The sequence below is a fragment of the Polypterus senegalus genome, chromosome 8, assembly GCF_016835505.1.
Source record: "Polypterus senegalus isolate Bchr_013 chromosome 8, ASM1683550v1, whole genome shotgun sequence".
Lineage (NCBI taxonomy): Eukaryota > Metazoa > Chordata > Cladistia > Polypteriformes > Polypteridae > Polypterus > Polypterus senegalus.
Window position 1 is genome coordinate 152,494,178 of NC_053161.1, and position 24,197 is coordinate 152,518,374.

General features: G+C 40.4%; 1 protein-coding gene across 1 annotated transcript in view; it reads right to left on the reverse strand.

Annotated features, from left to right (window-relative positions):
- Positions 1-24,197, reverse strand: part of LOC120534621 (zinc finger protein 420-like) — a 48,660-nt gene that overhangs the window by 23,634 nt on the left and 829 nt on the right. The window contains exons 2-5 of the mRNA XM_039762210.1: positions 22,415-22,853; positions 20,102-20,976; positions 19,598-19,689; positions 976-1,349 (exon numbers count right to left, since the gene is read on the reverse strand). Coding sequence (XP_039618144.1) covers positions 976-1,349; positions 19,598-19,689; positions 20,102-20,976; positions 22,415-22,829 — 1,756 coding nt within the window. The 5' untranslated portion in view covers positions 22,830-22,853. The remainder of the gene's footprint in view (positions 1-975; positions 1,350-19,597; positions 19,690-20,101; positions 20,977-22,414; positions 22,854-24,197) is intronic.

Sequence of the window (24,197 nt, forward strand, 5' to 3'; positions counted from 1 at the left end):
TTACCTTTTCGGCAATCGTTAGCATTTGGGCACGGCCCCAGAAGCAGTAGCAGATCGCTTTGGAGGCATAACGAATGGCTTGACTATGCACAAAGATACACACAAAAGAGCACAAAAGTTAACTCTTTACACAGGAAAACACGTTGACGCTGAATGAGCGAGACGAGACTTCCTGGTTAACGCAGCGGAATCGAATTCTGCGCTCCATCACTGAGCCAATCAGCACACAGGAACTTAACTGCATGCTCTGATTGGGTAGCTTCTCAGCCATCTGCCAATAGCGTCCCTTGTATGAAATCAACTGGGCAAACCAACTGAGGAAGCATGTACAGGAAGTAAAAAGACCCAATGTCCGCAAAAACCCACAAAGCAGCAAAAAATCTGCTTTATATATTTAGATATGCCTACATATAAAATCTGTGATAGAGTGAAGCCGCGAAAGTCAAAGCGCAATATAGCGAGGGATTACTGTACATAACAAAATAAAACAGAGACCGGGCACAGCACTGCCTGAACCATAGTAAATATCCAGTGTGGGCCTGCCTCTTTACTTTTAACATCTCACTGCAAGGCTGAACTCGTGCTGCCATTTTTTGTCTGCCTAATACTGAAGACTGATAGTTTGCTTAATGATTAAGAAAGTAAAACTTATGAATTGGGCCGTTTGCTTAAATGGTTTAATACAGATGTTTAAGTTTGTGTGTCGGTTCCATTTTCAGCATTAAAATTATACATAAGAATTCTAATTTCAGACCTTTAAAAGAAAAAGAGGAAGACCCAAGAGAAGGTTTATGGATGTGGTGGGAGAGGACATGCAGGTGATGGCTGTGACAGAGAAAGATGGAGAGGACAGAAAGATATGATGCAATATGATCCGCGGAGGCGACCCTTGACAGAAGCAGCCGAAAGAAGAAGAGGAGAAAACACCCAGACAAATCGGGCCTAAGCAGTTTTCCTTAAAACTTTAGTACCTACCTTCACCAGAACAGCATTCATCTCTCTTAGTCACTTTCTCACCAGCCTCCAATTCCAACTTCACATGAACAGAATGACCCTGTAGGCAGCCCAGTCCAGGCGGAGTGGAGTTTAATCCACTCACCTCTTCATCTGAAGACGTATAATGAAAGGCCGACTCCGATTTAAGCTCTTCTTCCTTAACCCAGTTTATAATTTCCACTTTCTGTATATCAGTGCTAACAGATTTCAGGGCAAAGTCTTCTGTAAAGGAGTCCGATTCCCACTGACATTCCTCTTGTTTGATGCTCGCAATTCTTTTCTCCATGGTATCCATCAAACCGTTGACCTGATAAATTGTACAGTTCTTTGTGCTAATCGCTAATCCTCTCCTTCACATGTATATTCCAGATCTCCTATTTTGTACCTCAGAGAGTTACTGGCAGCTTTTTGATTTTCCTGTAGAGTGAAAGGAAAAAAAAAGTACAAAGTTTTCAAAAATGTGCAGCATGTAGATGATGTTTCATTTGTTTACTTTTGAAGAAAGCCAAATCAATAATTTTATAACCTTAAAAAGAGAACAAATTATGAAATATAATTTCAAATATTAGTGAGAATTTTAAGAAATGATGATGATGATGATGCTTTCGGGTCTTGTTCAAAAAGGGGACACCATTTGTTTTCCTTCCCCAAACCCTTATCTTAAGGTTTGTGGGGTGTGGGTCGATTTATTTCATGGTCCCTAATGTTAAAAATTAGATTGGGGGCCCGATCTTAAATTTTAAAAAGGCGCCCAATCTTAAAATTGTCCTTCCTGTTGTTTGTTTTAGACTGGCCTGCCCTTACTATAAACCCTGAACTTAAGGTTCGTGGGGGGTAAGTATGAACAAGATGGCGTCTGCTTTTTGAACAAGACCCGTGCTTTCGTCATAAAGAGTTTGTTCCCTGTGGACTGACTGTTAATCAGCAACATTACACTGACACCCCTGATGCATCAACCGGAAAAAAGGTGGCCTACTCAAAACTGGACTTTGCACCACGACAGCATACACTGTGTTGTCAGTCAAAGAGTTTTTTTATTTATTTATTAATTTAACTACAATCCACACAAAGCAATCGCATTTTTACAAAAAGACAAATTTAGTTAAGAACAGATCGATCCCCACCCCTGAGTCAAAGAGTTTTTGACCAAAAATGTAATTGTCTCATACCACCATTTTCGCCTCCCCATACTCATCTCTAATTCCTGGCGATTTTTTTTCCTCAAAATTAAATCTGGAGACTGAAAGGAAGAAGATTTGCTACCATTTAAGAAACCCACAAAAAACAGTCGAGTAGTTGCTTTGATACTCCAAGCTAAATAACTGTGAAGAAGCAAAGTCAGACCGTGTGAACTCAAAAGGGCAACACAAAATAGGATATTATAAAAAGCATGTAGGCTGCACTCAAACTAGGATACTGTTAACATGAAGATCGGACATTTGCCACCACCACAGAACAGGAATAAGAAGATCGTTTCCAACTATTGCATGAGAAACATCTTCACAGTTTTATCTCCAATTTTTTTCACGATTACATTAACCGTTTGGTGAGGTTGGATTTTTTTTCTTGAGATTGAGGAATTGGTGAATGTCAATCGATGACTTGCAGCTTTTTTTTTTTTTTTTTTGTTTAAATGTGTAGCCCCACCAAATATTAGTGTTGTTACTGTCTAAAATTAACAAATCTGTGCCTTTAAGAAGGATTTAATCTTCATGGTTTGCTAGCCATGCAGTCAAGAGTGCAGTTGTGGACTGTAAGTGAAATGAGGCTGGTTGGGCAACTGCAACCAAATCACCTTCTGTCACGGGGAATGAAGCTGATTAAAGGGTTAACAAGGGGAAAAGGGCGGGGGGGCAGTGCAAGAGAAGATGGTGTAGTTGTAGAGCATGAATACCTTAGAGAGAAAAACAAAAAAGCCAAGAGGTAAAAGTGATTTTAAGCCAAGCTAGTAAAATGTATTTCAGCATACACGTTATTCATTTGCTAACTCGAAAACTATTCTCAAAAGTCCAGTCAAAAATAAGCTCACTTGCTAGTGTTTCTCCTTTGGAATGCCGGTGCACTTTCATTTGCCATTGTTAACTCATTATGAAGTCTTCATGCGGGTTTATAAAACACTACAGCATGGGGTGTGGAACCAAAAGTTTACTAAAGAATTGGGGGGGGAATAAAGCCTGACCCGACTCTGCACCGGGGAGATCTTCAGAGTCCTCCATGATACTCTGGAGAGGCCACAGAAATGTTTTGGACTGCGTTCTTCATAACATCCCGACAGACGTAATGTTTGTTTTATTTTCTACTCCACTGAGTGATGTGGCCATTTGTTTGGTTTTCTGGCCACACTGCTCAAGAGCAACCGGACAGGCCTGCAACCTCTGTGTGTGTGTGTGTGTGTGTGTGACCAAGACTGTGACCAAGTTTCTAATGTATGTGTTGTACTACTGAAATTGTTCACCAGAAACATTTGTAAAGTTAATCTGGTAAAATAGTTATGCCGATAAGCGTAATTTCTTCAGTTGTATGTACTCTGTAAGAGTTGTTTCCTATTAAAAACAGTGTTTTTCCCATTTTGAAAACTAAAATTAAATCTGATGTTATCAATAAAAAAAAAGTCCATTAACTAAAACAAAAAAAGGTCTGAAAATTAGGAAACTACATTTTGCAATTTTGATTTGTGTATGCACTTGCGAGTATGCTCATTAAATCTGCACAGTAGTAATTTTACTTTACACATATACATTTAGTTATCATCAGGTTATTAGTATGGATTCATTAAAAGTGGGAAGAGCAGTGGTGCACAGCTGGTGTACCTGTCACACAGTGCAATAAGCTCAGGGTTTGTATGGAGTCCGCCTGTTCTTCCCTTGCATATGTGGGCCGAGTGTGCAAAACTGCAGAAGGAGGCCTAATTTACAAGAAGCCCTCTCAATTGCCAAAATCCATTTATTCTTGCATGTGATACTGTTGAATTAAATCCACCCGGTTCAGACTCACAGGGAGCTACTCAGGTTTTGCAGATTGTTAAAATAGTTGTTTAGTATATGAACTAAATATGCTTGTAGAAATGCACTACAGACATTGAAAATTGTCATCATCATGCCTGGTATTACTATTAACACAGTTTAAGTGCTGACTTCAATACTACAGGATTAACCAAAGTAAGAATTGCCTGAGAAAAACGCACTCTCAAAGTCCATAAAAGGGTAGGTGACAGTCACACACGTATCTCTCTCTCTCTCTATCTATATATACTGTATATATTATACACACACACTATTTTATATATACATTTTTGAAATGAAATAACTTTTGCATGTTAAAGTACAAACTATTTATTTGACTTGATTAAACTGCAAGGCTTGAACTGCTGCGTTATGTGGAGAAAATGGACTTCTGTCAGATGGTAAAGTTGTAGGCATCAAGTGGACAGGTATGACAAGAGTACTATAGAGTTGACAACTTTGGAGAAAATCTTTTCAGACTTTTTGAACAGTGCCTGTGTGAGAATGTGTGGTGCACTACAGCTAAATTAAAAAGCTAAAACTAGAACATGGTTAAAAAAAAATCAAAATTAAGAAGTAAACAGAAAATTTAAGAAAATTATACAAATGCTGAACAGAGACAAGTGGATAAGTAACGTATTAAGTTTCTCTTAAATTTCGGATTTAGTACTTCTGTAAGCTTAAAAAAAATCAAGACAAACTTTACTCAAAATTCGTCATCATTGAATTTTTGTGCAATACGTTCTTCTGTGGTCCCCGTTTTCGTTAGTAGCAGCCTAGGCTTAAATGAATATCTGAATGATCTATTTCAACTGATGAAAACCTTAGACAGATTTGAAAGTTACCAAGTAGTTATTAGAAATAAGAGAGAATCCGTTTATTTCATTTTATTTACTTATTTATTTTTATTTATTTTATTTTTTGTGTTTTACTTAAATTACTTGGATTTTAAAGAGATCACACAACACTTTCGGGTAGAAGTGACAGGAGCATTTAGCGTTTTCTTAGCTCTTTTTTTGCGTCAAATTCCGCGCTTTACAGACAGAAGCCCCGAAGTCAATTTAAACAAAGTACCTGCGAAGAGCTCAGCTCATGGGCGAATCTGGACGGTCACTGCCGCACTGGCCTGAACATCGGGTGTGGAATAGTCGGGAAAGGCGACATGACAGTGCTCGTTCAAGCCGAACTGAGAAGCAGCCATACAGGCGGTGACCGCAGTGGGGCTATGGAGACAAACAAGGTCACTAGAACAGCACCCTCTGCTTCTAAAATACTCTGCACCCTTTCAGCTTTTCCATGCCACGCGAGTCCATCCATTCATCCATTTTCTAACCCGCTGAATCCGAATACAGGGTCACGGGGGTCTGCTGGAGCCAATTCTAGCCAACACAAGGCACAAGGCAGGAACCAATCCAGGGCAGGGTGCCAACCCACCGCAGTGCTACACGAGTCACCTCACTGAATGAATACACGAAAGAAACCCAGAAATCGGCGCACGTTCTGCTAGATGAAAAGCCGCTACCGCCTCCCCGAGTGCAGTGATTTCACGACAGAACTGAGAGGCCGAAGGAGAGCAGATTCAGGAGGAGCAGCAGCCGGGCGCTTGGCGGTTTAAAGGAGATATTGGGCCTGCCAGTATAAAATTAAGTAAATTATTGAGACACTCAGTCTAGACTGGAACAAAGGTGGAGGCCGGGTGTTCTTTTTCCATGATGGTCAACTCTAGTCTGTTTTCACTTATACGCTTCAAAGTCACTCTAGCGCTGTAAAGGCACATACCTTCCTCTCTGGCCAAAAAAATCACAAGATGACTTCACACAGCTCCACTTACAAATTCATGATTTCTATTGGCCCGGCGTCTTCTGGAATCTTTCGTTGGCGAGTTTCCGCACTTAATTATATCACAGCCATCTTCTTTTTCTTTTTTCTTCTTCCTCTTTGTGTTTATGGCGGTCCGCATCCCACTTTGAAGGTGCATTACCGCCACCTATTGCACTGGAGTGTTAGATTGAAATGAACGTGAGTGGATTTTGCCTAAAAGAGGGTGGGAACCATTAGACGGTTGACTGAGTGCCACAATTCTAGGCCAATCCAACGCCTCATGAAGGCGGCGCTCAAAGTAGTGCGGTGATTTTTGAACTGCAAAGAGCGGAGGTGCACTTCTTATTAACATGGGGGTACTCTACGAAATCGGGGCTCTGCTGGTTACACAAACGGCAATTGTTTCTTGTTAACGTGAGACGCAGTGATGGGAAAAAGCCTCGTGAACCTTCGACGCTTTCTATTTGTGCCGAAAAAGATTCGAAGCTTTGAAGCGTCAGCTCCAGTATGAACAGCGACATCTGGTGGTTAACTGAGGCCAAAGCAAGCTCTCAAGAGCGCAAGAGAAGCAGTACTCAGTTTCAGTCTCGTGTCACCAGTAAAGGTCAGAAAAGTCTGTGTTCGTTTCCCGCTTTTAGTCCCCCTCTCCTCACAACCCAACATTGTTGAATGAGAATAACGCATTTTATATAGGCTATACCTGTTAATTTGGCGCCAACGCTGTCAAACCAATGAAGCGCGCTGTGAAACACGGATGACGTTCACAGCTTCAGACGTCACGAGTCATGTGACACCGGTGTTTTAGACACAAGCTCCGACACAGTGATTTGACTCTCAATGCTTCGACGCTTCATTTTCTCATCACTAGTAAGACGGGCTTCGGTAACCCACGATTATACGTGCACTCGTGAGAAGCACAGAGGAATGTGTAATATCAACCGTTTTTAAGCGTGAAACTGATGCGATGTATGGCGTATTAAGGGACAGTTTAGAAAAGTTAAGTTTTATTCAGTTCTCATTAAATAGAAAACGTGTAACAGAGATAGTTGTGGCCGCTTCGACAGTTGATAAAAAGTAATACTTGATAAATAATAACACATGTTCTCCTGCCAGAAGTGAGTTGCAGTAGTCCAGATGTGACACGACCAAAGCTTGGACCAGAAGTTGTGTTGCACACAATTCTGATCTTGCGGACGTTGTACAGCATGAATCTGCATGAACGAGAGACAGTAGACATGTGATCAGAAAAAGACAGCCGTTCATCAGTCACCACCCCAAGGCTGCGTACTGACTTGGTAGGCGTTAGCCACATTGAGCCAAGATCTACAGAGATGGGGAGTTGAACAGACTGGCTGGCCAGGATCACAAGAAACTCGGTTTTTGCCAGGTTGAGCTGTAGAAGGTGGTCCTTGATTTAGGCGGATATATCAGTAAGCCATACAGAGACTCAAGTTGTTGTCTTCCAGAGGGAATGACAGGTACAGCTGTGTATCATCCATGTAGCACTAATAAGAGAACCCATCAGATTGGATGATGGAAGTGTACAGAGTGAAAAGAAGAGGACACAGCACCGATCCTTGGGGGACCCCTGTGCATAGCATAATGCTCCTTTGACAGCTCTCCTCGCCAGGACACACTGTAGGATCTGCACATGATGTAGGATTCACACTGTCTGAGAGCAGTTTCAGTGATGCCAGCATCAGAGAGGGTGGCAAGATCCAAAGGCAGAAGAGAGATCCAGTAGGATGTGGACTGATTACATGTTCTTTGCTCTAGAAACGCGTAGCTGGTCGACCGCAATCAGTAGACCCATTTCAGTTGAATGGTTCCTCTTGAAGTCAGACTGTTTGGTATTGAGCAATTTATTCTGTACAAGGAAGTAAGAGATCTGGTTAGAAACAGCATGTTCAAGTGTTTTGGAGAGAAAGGTCAGGAGACACAGGTCTGTAGTTGCTAACTTGGGATGGATCGAGTGTTGGCGTTTTTAGAAGTGGGGTTATCAGAACATGTTTGGAGATGGTAGGAAATGTGTCTGAGGTGTGTGACATGTTAATGATGTGTGTAATTGCAGAGATGAGGAAGACAGAGATGGCCTGAAGGAGATGTGAGGGGGTATTGTCATGTGGTCACGTAGTGGGGTGATTGGAAACATCAGTGGCAGACAGTCGAGAGAATGTGGAGAATGTTGGGTGTTGTTTGAAAGGAGGCATAATAGGTGGCAGCAAGGGTGAGAAGTGATGCTGATAGTGGCCACCCTATCCTGAAAAAAGGTGGCAAAGTTATCAGCAGACAAGGATGGTGGTGGAGGAGGGTTAAGAAGGGAAGTGAAAGTAGAGAACAGAAAGCGTGTGTCAGTGGTGCTGTCAATTCCGGTCTGGTGGAACTTTACCATAGCATTGATGGTGGCAGAAGAAAAGGATACAAGAAGGGATTGATACACAGCCAGGTCTGCCTAAGCTTTGGACTTCCTCCATTTCCTGAGCGCAGTCTGTTGATTGAGGTGTGCTTCAGAAAGCCAGAGACAGGAAGGTCTTCTGCATGAAGGCCTGGAAGAGAGAGGGCAGACATTGTCAAAACAGGATGAGAAAATGGAGCATAAGGTGTCTGTGGTAGTGTTGGTTTCAAGAGAGGAGACGTGGTCAGGAGGAGAGCAGAGGAGACCATGGAAGAGAAATTGGTGGGAGAGAGGGAGCAGATGTGATGGTGGAAGGATTACAGTGGGGGGAGGAAAAGAGTGAGAAGAGGGAAGCAGCAGAGAGAACTGAATGAACAAGTGACCATACATGTGTAGAGCAGTGACAGTTCCATGACAGAACGAGATCAAGCAGATTGCCAGCCTTGTGAGTCGGTGGGGTGCGGAGCTGTTTGGTGTTGAAAGTGGAAAGAAGAGTGAGAAAGTCAGCAGCAGGAGGGCTGTGCAGGAGAATGTTCATGTCCCTGAGAATTAGAAGTGGGCTTCTGCTATCATTGTGGGAAGAGAGCAGTCCATGCAGCTCATCAGGGATGATCCTGAGCAAAGTTGGGGTGCAATAAACAACAACAGTCATGTTAATTGAATTGCATGGAATTCAAAGGTAGTGAAATTGCATACATTGCTCAGAAGGGTTAATTTCCATATCTTAGATGTAAGAATACCTACACCCAAAACTCCTGGTATGAATGGGAGAAGCAGAAAGCAGTGGAGAGTTCTGTCAGTGTTACTGTGTTTTCTGGTTGAATCCAGGTCAGAGTCAGCACCTGGAGACCCCTTTGGGTGGTGAAATGGAATAAAGTCTTCTTTGTTGACTGCAGATTGGCATTTCCACAACTCAGAGTAGTAGAGGGTGTCTGAAATGGTGGCTTGACAGGAATGTATTGTTGACCAATGCTGAAGATGGCATTGAGAGGAAAGCAAAATGCAGTATCTTGGTCAAGTAGACATGTCCGTTGTTCTTTCCAGTGGACTTGCTCAGGTAGACACATGGTCTTTACATGAATAGGTCTGCACACGAGGAGGGCTGACACTTGTATGACAGCGCCTTTAGTCACCTTAAGTAAAGAGTAGCAGATTGAACCCAACTGCAAGTCTCACAGCAATTAACAACACAAACCAAGGGGTGCCACTCATTAAACAGATCTAAACAATGCAGTAAACAGGCAAACAAACAGAGATATGGGTCAATCAATATACTTAAAGCACAATGGTAAACAGTAAAATCAACCTAATAATGATGATGATAACTCATTTTCAATGCATAAGTCCAAGTCACTAATAGAAACCCAAACCTGAAGATACTTACCTATACACCTAGAAGTTGCTCGCCTTAAGTTGTATCCATGCATCTCAAAAAAGGATATTTCAACTTCTACTTTTTCATTTTTAATAAGACCAAATAGCCATTTATGGGGGCAAAATGAATTCTCCATGCAAGCCACTGAAAGGCCAGCAAAGTCACGCGTGCGTCCAAAAATTCAATATGATGTCAGCTGTTTGTACACGTATATGGACTTCACCATAGATTTTAACTCTCCATTGGATACTTCTTTCAAAAACTTTCTGTTGAAGAAATCTGACTTACAATCAGTCATATGGTCTCCACAACAATAAAACACCAATTGACACATCCATCCATTTTCTAACCCACTGAATCCGAACACAGGGTCACGGGGGTCTGCTGGAGCCAATCCCAGCCAACACAGGGCACAAGGCAGGAACCAAACCAGGGCAGGATGCCAACCCACCACAGGACACACACAAACACACCAGGGCCAATTTAGAATCGCCAATCCACCCGGGTCTCCTAACTGCGAGGCAGCAGTGCTACCACTGCACCACCATGCCGCCCCAATTGACACAATACAATACAATTATTTTTGTATAGTCCAAAATCACACAAAAAGTGCCGCAATGGGCTTTAACAGGCCCTGCCTCTTGACAGCCCCCCAGCCTTGACTCTCTAAGAACACAAGGAGAAACTCCCAAAAAAGCTTTGTAGGGGAAAAAATGGAAGAAACCTTGGGAAAGGCAGTTCAAAGACAGACCCCTTTCCAGGTAGGATGGGTGTGCGGTCGGTGTCAAAAAAAGGGGTCAATACAATACAATACACAGAACAAAACAGACATGATCCTCAATATAACAGTACAATAGAAATATTACATGTACAGAGCAGATATTCAACAGTAGATGATATCACATAATATGATTTGGATTTGTTTAGAGTCCTGGAGACCTCGGCCATCAGGCTGCCGCCCCCATTGGCTATTCCACAGCCGAGACAGTGCTGGGCCTGTCAATCTGATGAAAGGACCCCTCTACCTGACAATTCCTGCAATCTTCCATCAGAGATGACTTTACCTTAGGCAGGCAGAACAACTTGGCAGGTGGGCAGTAGCACCAAGTGCCACATTTGAGTACAGAGAAGAGAAACAGAATAGGTGAGGGTTAGTAACAAATTATGACCAACATATTACTTATGTTTTAGTGCTGATGACTAACAACAGAGATGCAGTCTGTACAGTTAATCAGCAGCTCTAGTCAGGATATGCTAAACTGTCTTACAGTAGCAGGCAGACCATTCCACAGTTTAGGGGCCCTGTAACTAAACACTCAACCTCCCACTGTTATTTTATTAATCATTGGAATCATAAGCAGACCAGCATCTTGATATCTTAATGTGCACTCTGGTTTGTAAGTCATGATAAGTTCAAATAAGTAAGCCAGACCTTGGCCATTTAAGGCTTTATATGTTAAAAGGAGGATTTTGAAATTTGCCCTAAACTTAACTGGGAGCCAGTGTAAGGATTTAAGAACCGGAGTTATGTGTTCGTATTTTCATATTGCAATGTTGACCTTGCTTAAGTTTCCACCACAGGTGAACTATTTCAGCCACCACATGCATATTTGAGGGTTGATTTTTAACATTTGATATGACACCATAAATAACTGATCTACCTCAAAGCTTCCATCTGTCTTACCTGAACACATTTCTTAGAAGGATTTCAAGGATGTACTGGAGTCTTGGCAGCATGTTTTTTTGGATGTTTGTGCACTCGCATAAATGAACAGCCATTGATTACTCAAAGTTGAAACAAAATTTGGATCTATCATGATCTCTTTCCTCATCAAAAGCACTCGATTTACGGCCTTAATACAGTATCATCCATTCAATGTCCAAACCCATTTATTCAGAGCATCGGAACATAGGCGACCACTCAAACTCCTGTATGATGTCCTCTTGTAGATCTTCAAATGATTAAAGAGGCCAATTCTAGAAGTTTCTCACAGTATGGGTGTTTTCAGGTGGTGCAAAAATTGGAATGTGGGATAGCCCTCCTGGTAGGCACTTTCTTTTATTTGCTGCTGTTTGAGTCTGGCAGCCTGTCAGGGATCATTTTCATGGAGCATGGCTCCTTCACATAACCTATTTCTCCATGTGATTCTGTTTTGTGGAAGGTCTTCCCAATGAACCCTTTTTGTGTGGATTTTTTTTTTTTTGAGATTGTCCCTGATGTTATCCTTGAAATGCTTTTTCTGACCTCCACGAGCCTGTTCAGCAACATTTAGTTCTGGACCTGTTTTGGGAGGCATGTGTCAGGCATCCATATTACATGGCATGTCCATCTCAGCTGGTGTTTGATGATGGTGGTGGCCATACTGTCAATATTTCTTGCCTCAAGAACATTACAATTAGTGCACTTTTCTTTCAGAATTTTTTCACAGGCATTTCTGGTGGTTGGACTCCAGGACTCTTATATTCCTGCTGTAGGTAGCCCACATCTCTGCGCCATGCACGAAGGTGGGCAAGATAACTGTCTTGTAGACCAGTTGCTTGGTCTTTGCAAGTAAGTCCAAGTTTTGAAAAACTCTTCCACAGAGCTTTGCAAAAACTCAGAGGCAGAAAAAAAGTGGCCTGCATTTTCTAGGCTTTCATTGTTAATTGTCATTGTGGGCGGGGCTATGAGGGAAGTCGGTTTTGGGCTGATAGAGGACCTTGGTCTTTTTATGTTCATGGGAAAACCAAGGAGTATTCCCTGTGTGGGAAACGATTCCATTATCATCTGTGTATTGCAGCTCCACAATGGATGTATGAAAGATTTTGGATTTGGCCTTGAAATGGTTTAAGTTGAACAGCTTCCCTTCTGTTCTGTAAGAGATCTGGACACTGATGGGTAAACTGTGATGATTAGATGGAGTGTTGCTGCAGTGTAGCCTGTGAAAAGGATGGGGGCAATGATGCATTCTTGTTTTATGACTGTTTGGTCTCAATGCCATTGCAGAGAACTTTCACAGGCTTTACATTTATTTGTCTGGCTGATGACTTTATCCGAAGCAACTTACAACATCTATGATTCAATTGGTTCTATTTCTTTTGGTTTTCCATTTGGAGCACACACATGTCAAGTGACTTGCTCAGGGTCACCCAGCATCAGTGGTGAGATTTGAACCCACAACCTCAGGATTTGAAGTCCAAAGCCTTAACTACTACACCACACTGCCTGCCTTATTGTCATGAAGGAGCATTAGAATCCAAGTGTACTTTTCTGGACATCCACACTTTGAGGGGATTGTTCAGAGGGCCTGACAGTTCATGGAGTCAAATGCTCTGGTAAGGTCAATGAAAACAGTTTACAATGGTTGTTTTTGTTCCTTAAACTTTTCTTGTAATTGTCCCACTGTAAAGATCATATCAGATGTACCTCAGGCAGGGTGGAATCTGAACTGGGGTTCAGGGAGGAATTATTCAGATGGGATGAGTTTCTTGAATAGAATATTCAGAGCTGGGTGAACACACACAAAATGCATCAGGTGCGAATTTAGCATCACCACCCACTGTATACGTCTTTGAAATATGCAAGGAAACTGGAGCAACTGAGGAAACCCACAAGGACTTAGGGAGAACATGCAAGCGCCACACAGGATCAGTGGCGGCCGCTCGGGGAGGGGCGGTGCTTCAATTTGCCGCCCTCCAACATATCTGAATATGTTAAACTATTTAAATAGAAAATTAAAATGACGTATAGAGAAAAATTAAGATACATTTTGCATAGATTTATTCATGTATAAACAGCAATATTTTTTTATATACATTTATAAGCATCAACTAGACAAAAATATAGCATAGACGCACTGATATGCCATGTTCTAATTATTAGTTTAATATAATTACGCTACGAAAACCAGAACCAAAGTAGGCTACAAGTGATAGGTGGGGATGTTTTCTGCGCAGAGCAAGAACGCATTCGGATTAATAACGAAACGAAATTATAAATTGTAAATTAGTTGTTTATAAATTTCAACTGCTGTATCTGATGCAGAAGGACAGTCTGAACATTATTTTTCAAGCATTTGTGGTTAAAAATCAGAGAATTTTACTTTTTTCATACATGAGTGATATTTTTCCGGACCCTGCTGCTTACACACGAATTGTACTGAGCCCTTTGGCCAATAATGCCGTCCCCAAAAATGTGCCGATCGGGCGGACCGCCCCCTCCTCCCACCCCTAGCTACGCCACTGCACAGGATAAAAACCCTGATCTCTTCATTGTGAGCATTAACACTGCGCCGCCACTGAAACAGTATATCACTGGCTTAGAATAACAGCATGTTGCCATTTTATCCACTAGATGGCAGCAGAATACTGTCCTGAAAGTTATTTGGCCTGAAAGCGGGGTGGCTCTGACGGCAGGGATCTGCGCCGTTTGAATCCCGTAAACGCCAGAAGTGTCTCTACTCCATTGAGCCCTTGAGCAAATGCAAAAGTAAGGCCCATAGTTTGCAACTATTTCGTTCTGGGTATGACGTTAATCTGCATCCAGTCCTGCAAGTCAGTCCTCCAAATTACAGGGGAAACTTTGCGGTTGATGGCAGCATTTGAACACCAGATACCGTAAAAAAAAAAAAAAACTCACAAAAAATCTACCGAGTTATATCATCCGTTACACTCGGGTCCCAATCCAGGTGGTTCATCACGGGGTGGGTACGAAAACGCGCTGTAAACAGCGCATGCTCCCAACTATAAAAGCTGACGTAATAACATCACGCCGAGTCTGACGCGGGAAAATTTTAGTACGACCGTTATTGCATGATTACAGAATGGCTCGGGATTAACTCCAAGGAGGTTAAGTAAATAGAAGTTAAGGGGGGACATCACAGAAGTGTTCAAAAGTATGATTTGCATCCGTAAGATGGAGACCAGTTGCTATCTCAAAATTAAGTACGTTAACAAGAGCACAAGGGCGCAGAAGGGTGAAAGTGTGAGAGCAAGCAGCTTCTTGCAGAAGTAGCTGCAGATTTTTGGCAGATTTTCCTAAAATGGCTATTATATACAGTCTATGACTTTTATGCTCATACCTTCCAACTTTAGAATATCAATCAATCGGTAGTCCTGCATCCACACTTCACAAAGGTATGGCGTCAAATACGATCTTTGACTGATATTGGAAGCCTATATTTTTCTGAAAAGGCCGTTATAATGAACTAATTGTATTATGAATAAAACGTCACCTTTCTGAAGAAAGCTGTTTTATCTATATACCTATTTTATATGTACAGGTCCATTAGAAAGCAAACCAGCACGTAGACTTATGCTCAGCTGTAAGACTCTTTTAAGTCAGTGGGTCACCGATGTTATATTCTATTTGAAATCAGAAAAAAAAATCAAATTCTCACTTAGAGAATCAGTTCAAAACTTTTTAAAAACCTGGAAGGATCGAGTCAATAACATTTTAGAATAAGCATTTATGTTCGGGAGAATACTACTACTACCCTCAAAGGTTTTACTTCCTCTCTTTCTCATGGGTGAGGGTCGAGTTTGAATGCGCAATAACGGCCAGGAAATGGGTAATTAATCAGGGAAGGAGGCTTAGACATGGTCTGCGACAAAAAACTAAAAATAAAATAAAGATCAAAGCACCAAGCAGAAGTTACAAGAGCAACAGTCAAGTCTCTGGAAATTGAAGTCAAAATAGTAATCGTAAGTAGAACCATTCTGATCAATTAGCCAGATCTCATTTTAAAAAGTTTATTGGAGAAGCTTCGTTTTAGGTAAAAACCAGGGATTAAGAGCCTTATGAGGCATCATTTTATATGACATAGTACGTTCACAGTCAGTCAGTCAACATCCAACCCACTATATCCTAACACAGGGTCACGGGGTCTGCTGGAGCCAATCCCAGCCAGCACAGGACGCAGGGCAGGAACAAACCACGGGCAGGGCGCCAGCCCACCGCCATATTATGTTCACATGAACGGTTTATTATGGGAGCAGCATTGTCGTATTAGTAAACAAGAGGACTGCTGCTATGAAAAACACACACAGAATGGCAGCATCCAGAAAAGAAAATGGCACCAAACGCTAGGATGATTTTATGGTCAAAATATAAAAAAACATAAAGGTAGAGGGGGGTCACTGCAAGGGGATTGGGGAGCTATAAAATCCCCAGCCCATTAATGACAAGCCATCATTTAAGATTTTGTGTTTAAGTAAAAGTCCACGTTTGTATAAATATAAAAAAAAAAAAAAAAACATTCAGAAGAAGAAACACAGAAGCCAGCATAACAGTTTTGTTCTTTTGGCGAGTTATACCTTAACTTCCTGGTTTTTTTTTCCTTTTTACTAAATAATTTTTCAAACTTCGTTTTAATTATTTTAAATCTTGCTTTGAATATCATGAAAACAGCCTTTTTCACCTCACTGGCACCTGCGGCCATGGGCAGTTGTTGTTATTTGTTTTTAATACATTTGCACAAATTCTTAAAAGCCTGTGTTTGCTTTATCATTCTGAAATATAGAGTGTTGCTTAAAGAAGGACAAAAAAATACATTTAAACGATTTTAGCACAAGGTTGCAACATAAGAAATGTAAAAAACTGAAGTGTTCTGATATTGTAACTTTTTGAAGGCACTGTACCTCCTCTTTGAAGATGAAAAATCATTTTTATAACTGAAGTCCATCAAATTGTGGTCAATTCAAAAATAAAAAAAATATCTAAATATATAAAAATATATAAATAATAAAGTATAAATCAAAAGTGAAATTGATTTAATATAGGCATTATGCAATGACACAACCACAACGGTGCAAAAACAACAACAAATACACACGCAGTCTGAAAATCTGCTTAGTGTTGCTGAAATTTGGTTCCAGCCAAGAATATTCATTTTTGTTCATCCCAAGGGTAACAATCACATTCTCTTGATTTTATTACAGAAACAACTCCTTCCTGTAAAGGTTTGGGGGAAGAAAAAAAAAAAAAAAAAAACGGGTGAAATGATGCTGCCATTTTCATATAAATCACTGGAAATAAAGTGGACCAGTCACACCAGTGGTCTGGTATTAAACTACCATAAGAAAGAATACTTCTCAACTCAATTTTTCTTTTTGTAAAAACTTGATTGCTTTGTATGGATTGAAATAAAATAATAAAAAAAGATAGATAGATAGATTACTTCTCGCTATGGAAAGATAGAAAAAATGTGAAGGTTCTCATTTAATTTTACTGTATAGTAAATAAATTAAAAGGACATTAATCTAAACTGCACATCTTTGGAATCTGGGAGGGAAACTATGTCTTATACAATTGTATACAGTTAGGTCTGTAAGTATTTGGACGGTGATAATTTTCATAATTTTGGCTCTGTATGTCAGGACATTGGACTTGAAATAAAGCAATCATTATGTGAAGGATGTATAGAATTTCAGAGGTTTACCAAACTCTTGTACTAGAGGTTTAGGAATGACAGTCATTTTTATACCTGCTCCCTCAAAACCCCATTTCCAGGGGCTCAAAAGTATTTGGACAATTGACTGACAAGCTGTTCCATAGCCAGGTGTGAGCAGGTCCCTCATTATTTCATTTACTATTAAGCAGGTAGAATGTCTGCAGTTGATTTCAAGTGTGGAATTTGCATTAAGAAGCTGTCACTGTGAACTCTCAATATATGAGGTCCAAAGAGCTGTCCATGCAAATAAAAACAGGCCATCATTAGGCTGAGCAAATAAAACAAACCCTTTAGAGAGACAGCAGAAACACCAGGAGTGGTCAAATCAACCATTTGGTACATTCTTAAAGAGAACGAACATGCTGGTGAACTAGAGGGTTTACTAGAACCTGCAAACTATTGTTGAGGCTCAAGCATAGGAAGGACAGGTTAGACCTTGCCAGAAATATTTAAAAAAAAAAAAAAAGTCTAGTTTTGGAACAATTGTCTTTGGACAAATTAAATTTAGATTAATATGTACCTGAATGCTGGAAACAGAAGAATATGGAGAAAAAAAGGGTTGGTTCATGACCTGATGAATACCACTTCATCTGTGAAATATAGAGGCAATGTTATGCCGGATTATGCATGGCTGTAAATGGCAGATAGTCATTTGTGTTTATTGATGATGTGACTGGTGACAGGAGTAGCAGGATGAGCTCTGAAGTGTGCAGGGTGCTGTACTGTCTTCTCAGATTCACACAAACGCTGCAATACTGATAGGACGACACTTCACAGTACAGATGGACAATGAGCTAAAACATACTGAGACAACAAACAAACAAGTGCTTCTAAAGGCAAAGAAGTAGAATATTCAACTGACCTCAACCCAAGTAGACATGCAGTTCACCAGCTGAAGACAAAACTGAAGGTAGAAAGTCCAATAAACAAGCAGCCCCTGAAGACAGCAGCAGTGAAGGCCTGGCACAGCATCACTAGGGTGGAAACCCAGCACTTGGAGAAGGCCAGGGGTTCAGAGTTCAGGCAGTCATTGACTGGAAAGGATTATCAACCAAATACTGAAAATGACTGTTATATTTATGATTATGTTAATCTTTCCAAATACTTTTGAGGTCCTGTAAATAGGGGGGTTTTATGCAGAAAAAATGGCTGTCATTACTAAACACCTCATAGAATATTTTTGTTAAACACTTTAACTCTTTCAGGGCTGATGTCGACTTTTGTCAAAAGGAGGATTGACGATGGTAATCAACTGTAAACTGTGACAAAACCAACTGATATTTTGGACTCTCGTTGCTAGAAGGAAAGCTAGATTTGACCGAGCTTCCCTGCACTCACGTGAGTAGCAAGGCACACACAATGGCAGTAATGGCACTAACATCTGGCGAGAGATCAAAGCGAATGCAAGAAGCAAAATAATGCTTTGATGACGTCTTGTCTGTTATTTATGAACTGGACTAGAACTTGTCGGACTCAGATTTTGATACAAGCGATCGAAAACGAATGTGAGGTTCCAGCTTGAGCTGATCGGTCCCCAGCTAGTCGTGGTACTGACAATGTTCGCCAGGGTGGATAGCCACTTAACAACGAGAGGAGGTAGAAACCAGATTGTAATGCACTGTGACCGTCATCGCTGCTGTACCAGCCATGTGAAGACAGCCTGACAGCAAGCCTGCCACTCATTCTTGGCAAACTTGCAGCCACAGCATGGAGCAACAGATGTTTTATGTTGGTTTCTGTGTGAAACCATCCTTTAATTGGAAAAAATATTCAGCCCTCAAAGAGTTAAATTAAAAGTACAAATCATGTAATTATTTCTTCATTTCAAATCCATTGTAGTGGAGTACAGAGCCAAAATTATGAAAATTGTGTCACCATACAAATACTTGTGGACCCAACTGTAGATTTATTTTTTTGTTACTTATTCATTGACATTCTTATCGAATTTTTATTCATTTTTTCTTTCCTTGTAAGTTTCTCTTTGAAATCTTGTAAAGCACTTTGAGCTGCATTAGAAATAAATGTTGTTGATTCCACTACGACATGCCAACTCCACAGGGAAACAGAATAGAAATGGGATTGGAATGCAGGATGTTGGAACAGTTGCACCACCATGTCGCACTAGAGAAGATTGATGCTTTACACCGACAGCCATTGTTTTACTCCATGAAGGAGCATTAGTCACAGTAATATTGTAAACTTCTGAGAGAAAAACATACTCAAAATCATCTTTTAGTGCAGAAGTAACAAATATGTTGGATTGCACAGTCTGACTGTTTTCTCTTTATATAAAAGAACAGACAGACATCTGCATCGGAAACCCAAACTTTACATACCCATGTTTATATATGCCGTCCATGGTAGGTGAGCCCAGTGGTTTTCCACCCCGAAACTCGAGTCGTCCAAGTTACTTACTGCTGGTGTTTGTTTCAGTCAATTTACAAATTTGAAGGCAACTAATGCAGTTAACTGTACAAATCATTTCTCTAAAATATTTTGTGGAGAACTAAGCTTTTTTTTAAAAAAAAATGCAAATCCAAGGTAAGGTGCAACTCAGAAGTAAGCAGCAAAATCAAACCTTGCAACATCTAAAAGAATGGAAACAAGACTAATTAGAACATTGGCATAATCATCCAACATATAGAGATCATACTTCAGGTAAAGTTCCAGCTAATAAAAGGAAAAGAGAAAGAATTTTCATAAACAGCTCCTTCTTCATCATCATCATCTCAAAATGGTCAGCTTTACTTCAACCAGTTATTTCTATTTTAAACGAGATTCTCATTTAGTCTTTTTAAACTGCAGTACAGTCATTACCTGTCTCACACTACTTCAATTCCCCCCATCTTTTCGACGGACAAGGTTCCATTATTTGATGTCATTTTCACCAGCCCCAGTGCAGAGGAAGGATGGGAATTTTTCAGCCTGGAAAACAACTACATCATTATGGGGTTTTGCTTCCATTCTCTTTCACGCAGTTGGATTTGTACCAATGCTTACGCTTACGGCAAATCCCAAGACGAAGATACACAGCAAGGGCTGAATTGTGAAGTGTAGTGTTGCCAAGGCTTTCCTAGTCCTAATCCTTCTCTCCACTGTGAGTTCTTCCATGTGCTTCAAGGCTGCGGCGCTTGGAGAACTGTTTGCCACAATCAGGACAGCAATGTGGCTTCTCTCCTGTGTGAACTCTCGAGTGAGTCTGAAGATGGCTCAGCTGGTAGAACTGTTTGCCACATTCAGAACAGCCGTACGGTTTCTCTCCAGTGTGAATTCTGGTGTGTCTCCGAAGGCTGGTGTGATCAGAGAATCGTTTGGAACATTCCAGACAGCAGTACGGCTTCTCTCCTGTGTGAATTCTTGTGTGGGTCTGAAGATGACGGAAAGTGGAGAATTGTTTGCCACATTCAGGACAGCAGTATGGTTTCTCCCCAGTGTGAATTCTTGAGTGTGCCTGAAGATTGCTGCTGCTGGAGAAGCGTTTGCCACATTCTGAACAGCAATAGGGCCTCTCACCCGTGTGGATTCTATTGTGTCTCTGAAGATGGCTACTGTTAGAGAATCGCTTGCCACATTCTGCACAGCAATAGGGTTTCTCTCCAGAGTGAACTCTTGTGTGTAGCCGAAGACTGCTACTGCGGCAGAACTGTTTTCCACACTCCGAGCAGTAATATGGCTTCTCTTTCACATGATTCCAGTGATGATCTTTATAACTAGATTTATTCTTAAACCTTTTCCCACATTCTTGGCAGACATACAATGCCACCGAATTGGTCTTGTCAACCTGCTGATTGTTGGGACCATCTTCCTCAATGGATTGAGAGTTATACTGTACAGAGTCTGGCAACAAAGTCTCTGAGCCACTCCTCACGGTTTCAACATGTACTGTAAGTTGTGGTGTGTCCTGACAAGAAGTCTGAACAAATGAAGATGGAGGGAAGCTGCCATCATCTTGAAACTCTGAAGAGGGAAAAAAAAAAAAAACAACACATACAGTTGTAAATAAATAGCATAGTGATGTTAAGAAAAACATGACAAGAGATAACCATGTAGAGTAAAGCAATTCATTATACAGCAAACCACTACAACCCTAGTGCTCATTTTGAGGTTGGGGATGAAAGATTCTTCACCTCTTTACTCGATTGTTTGAGAGGAGTGCCAAATTGTATTAGAAAAGTACTACTTAGGAGAGAATGGTGAGACAATAAAGATTAAAAGGATATATATGCTCTCTCTGCTCCATTTAAATTTATTTGCATTTAGAATTTCAGAGTTCAGTGAAATTCTTACTTGCACATACTAATCGACATGCAGTCTGTCGCCAAATCTCTGGGTTCAAGATTAGCATGTATCACCAGCTTCCCTCAGAACATCTGTGTTAAGAGAAACAACAGTTTATCTGCTAAACTGATAACATTTTCACCTGCAAGTGCATCAGCATTAAGTAGATAACTAAAGAAAAAGAAAAAAAAAAAATCTTAAAAAGGGTCCTAATCTGTCCCTGTCAAGTTAACTATAAGCTGGAAGTAAATTCTAACACAGCAAAATAACAGGCACAAGGAGTACAATATCTGATTAAACAGCATGGTCTATAATCGAAAGCCACTGGCATCTAAGAAACTGTTTGGGATAAAGGCCTGCAGCCAGGACTGGCCATCACTGGGATAATCACACCATTAAGTCACAACAGCAAGCAGACCAAGCAAGAGCCAAGATGGTGTCCTGGTTAAAAGTCCAGAGAAAGATTCTAAAAATGATACACTGTTCTTAAAAGGTGCTGGATAGATTAACTTAATAAAGAAGGGCAGTCCTGCTGCTCTTTCAAGACAAGAACAATTAAAATAAAAAGTCTAATTTTAAATTTCATACAATTATACTGCAAGGTCCAAAGAATAAAAACAACACCTGGGTTTGTACGTGTGATGAGAGCGCAATATGACCTGTCAAGACAGCGCCGATTTTTAGCCCTAGGGCCTTATGGTTGACAGCATTGATGATTTCATTGGAATGAAAGAAACTAGAAAGAGGTGGATCACAGGCTAATACAAATACTACAGAACGTCCCAGTATGCAAACAGGGCCTTTGCACTTACCTTGTGACCATACAGGTTTCTATAGCTGAGGCAAATAAAAAAACCAAGACACGTTTTAAACCAGTTGACTATTTGTAATCTGGTAGCTACTCTTCACACTGACAAAGTGAACCAAATGTATTGATTAAACATTATAAAAGTAATGTAGTAGACAGTAACACCATGGGAGCCTTCAAATGCAGACTCAACAATATTTTTAAAAATCAAAGTAAAAGGAATTTGACATCTTTGTTGGAATGAATAGCCTGACCAGTTTCAAAACTTATTTCAGACAATTTCCCTAAGCCTTATAATTTTACACTTACTTTCTTCAGACGATGGTTGAACTTCCATTCTTTTCCAAGATAACTCCTCGGTCCTCCTTGTGTTAGATGTTAAGGATTCAGATTTCACAGAACACTCTTCAAAAGAACAGGGTTCGCTCTGAGAGGAAAGTAATCCCGTTATGGCGCCATTGTAAAAAGCGTACTGAAAGACAGACTGCGGATGAAGATAGTCCTCCTTAATGCCACCTACTGTTTCACGTTTCGGAATTTCAATGCCGGCAGACACTTCTTCCGAGTCTTCTTTAATATCACCTGGCAACCAGTCACAAGTTTCCTCCTTAATGCAAAGACTCTCCTGATTATGGAAAACAGATTCCCATTCACAGTCCTCCTCTTTAATGTTCACCGACTTTTTCTTCATGGTGTATCTGTCAGGCTGGTGCATTTCTTCCATTACTAGAAATGACAGCTTCTTCCTCTGTGAAAAGAAAGATTTCAGAGTTTTATTCAAAAAGGATATGCTATGCTATGGTACTCCTTTGTTTAATCAAGTTAAAAAAGTTTGCAGAAAATTACATAACAGCATTTACAGAGCGTTTTGTCATGCATCACTTTCTTACATAATCCCTTAATTCCTCTCTGTCCAGTTTGACAGTGACATCAAGGTTCATTAAATTGACATTAAGGTTCATCTTTTGAGGTAATACAGCAGAAATGTTTGCCAACTTTTCTAGATATTCTTCAAATTAAATTACAAGGCATAAAAACAGAACAATTTTATGAGAACAAAAGAGTCTGCATGGAGGCCATCTTCCCCAGCTACAGTATATGCCAATAGCATCCAGCCTCTTAGTACGGTATATCACAATGTTTATGAGTAAAGACCCCCCACCCCCATATTCATTTGATGTGAGATTTAAACAACATTAAGTAAAGAACTCAATCTAACTGCCGAGATTAATATCACGTCTCGGGTACTGGCAGGCAGATATAGGCATGTCACAGTAGCCAAATTTTGATAGTCAATACCAATACCAAGAAATTTCACTATACTTGATGCCATAGCAAAAACACAAATCCATTCCATTTCTCACAACATCCACCATTTCATTAAAAAAAAAAAAAGTCTTCAAGAAACAAAGCAGTTACTTATTAGTACAGGTACCTCCATTATTCAATATAACATAATGTAACAGAAGCTTCAAAATGGCGATATCGCCTTCACGTAATTATGCAAGTATTATTTAAGTAGACTAGTATGGACATTCATAATTATCGAAATGCAATAAGCTTTATTGATCGCAGATTTCCACACAGAACCCTAGGAATGCCATTAAAACAATAAACATACGGATCTAAAGAAGAACACCAGCTAACCGATCATGTTATGGACTGTCACAATCACCACCATGATCATGCTGCATGTTCACAGTAGCCTATATTGTTTACTACTGTGAACACATCACATTCTTAAAAACTTGACTTCAATTTTTACGTTCAAGATAATAGTTTGAAATGACAGAACTGAGATCTGAATAAGATATTTTAACAGCACTTCGTGTTATAAGCATTCTGTCGAGGGTCGTATGCATGCACGATTAAAAAAATAAAAAAATAACTTTGTGAAAAAAAAGTACATTATGTGACAGAGCTAAGCATGCTGAAACAGAATGAAGTGCCACAAATCAATTACCGATTTATCTGTTGGGGGAAAAATAATACTTCCCCAATCCCCGTACCTTTAAAGATTGATATTGCTGTGCACACTTCAAAAGGTCGCGAGCAAGGAAACTATAGGGATACTGCAGCAAGAAAAAAAATT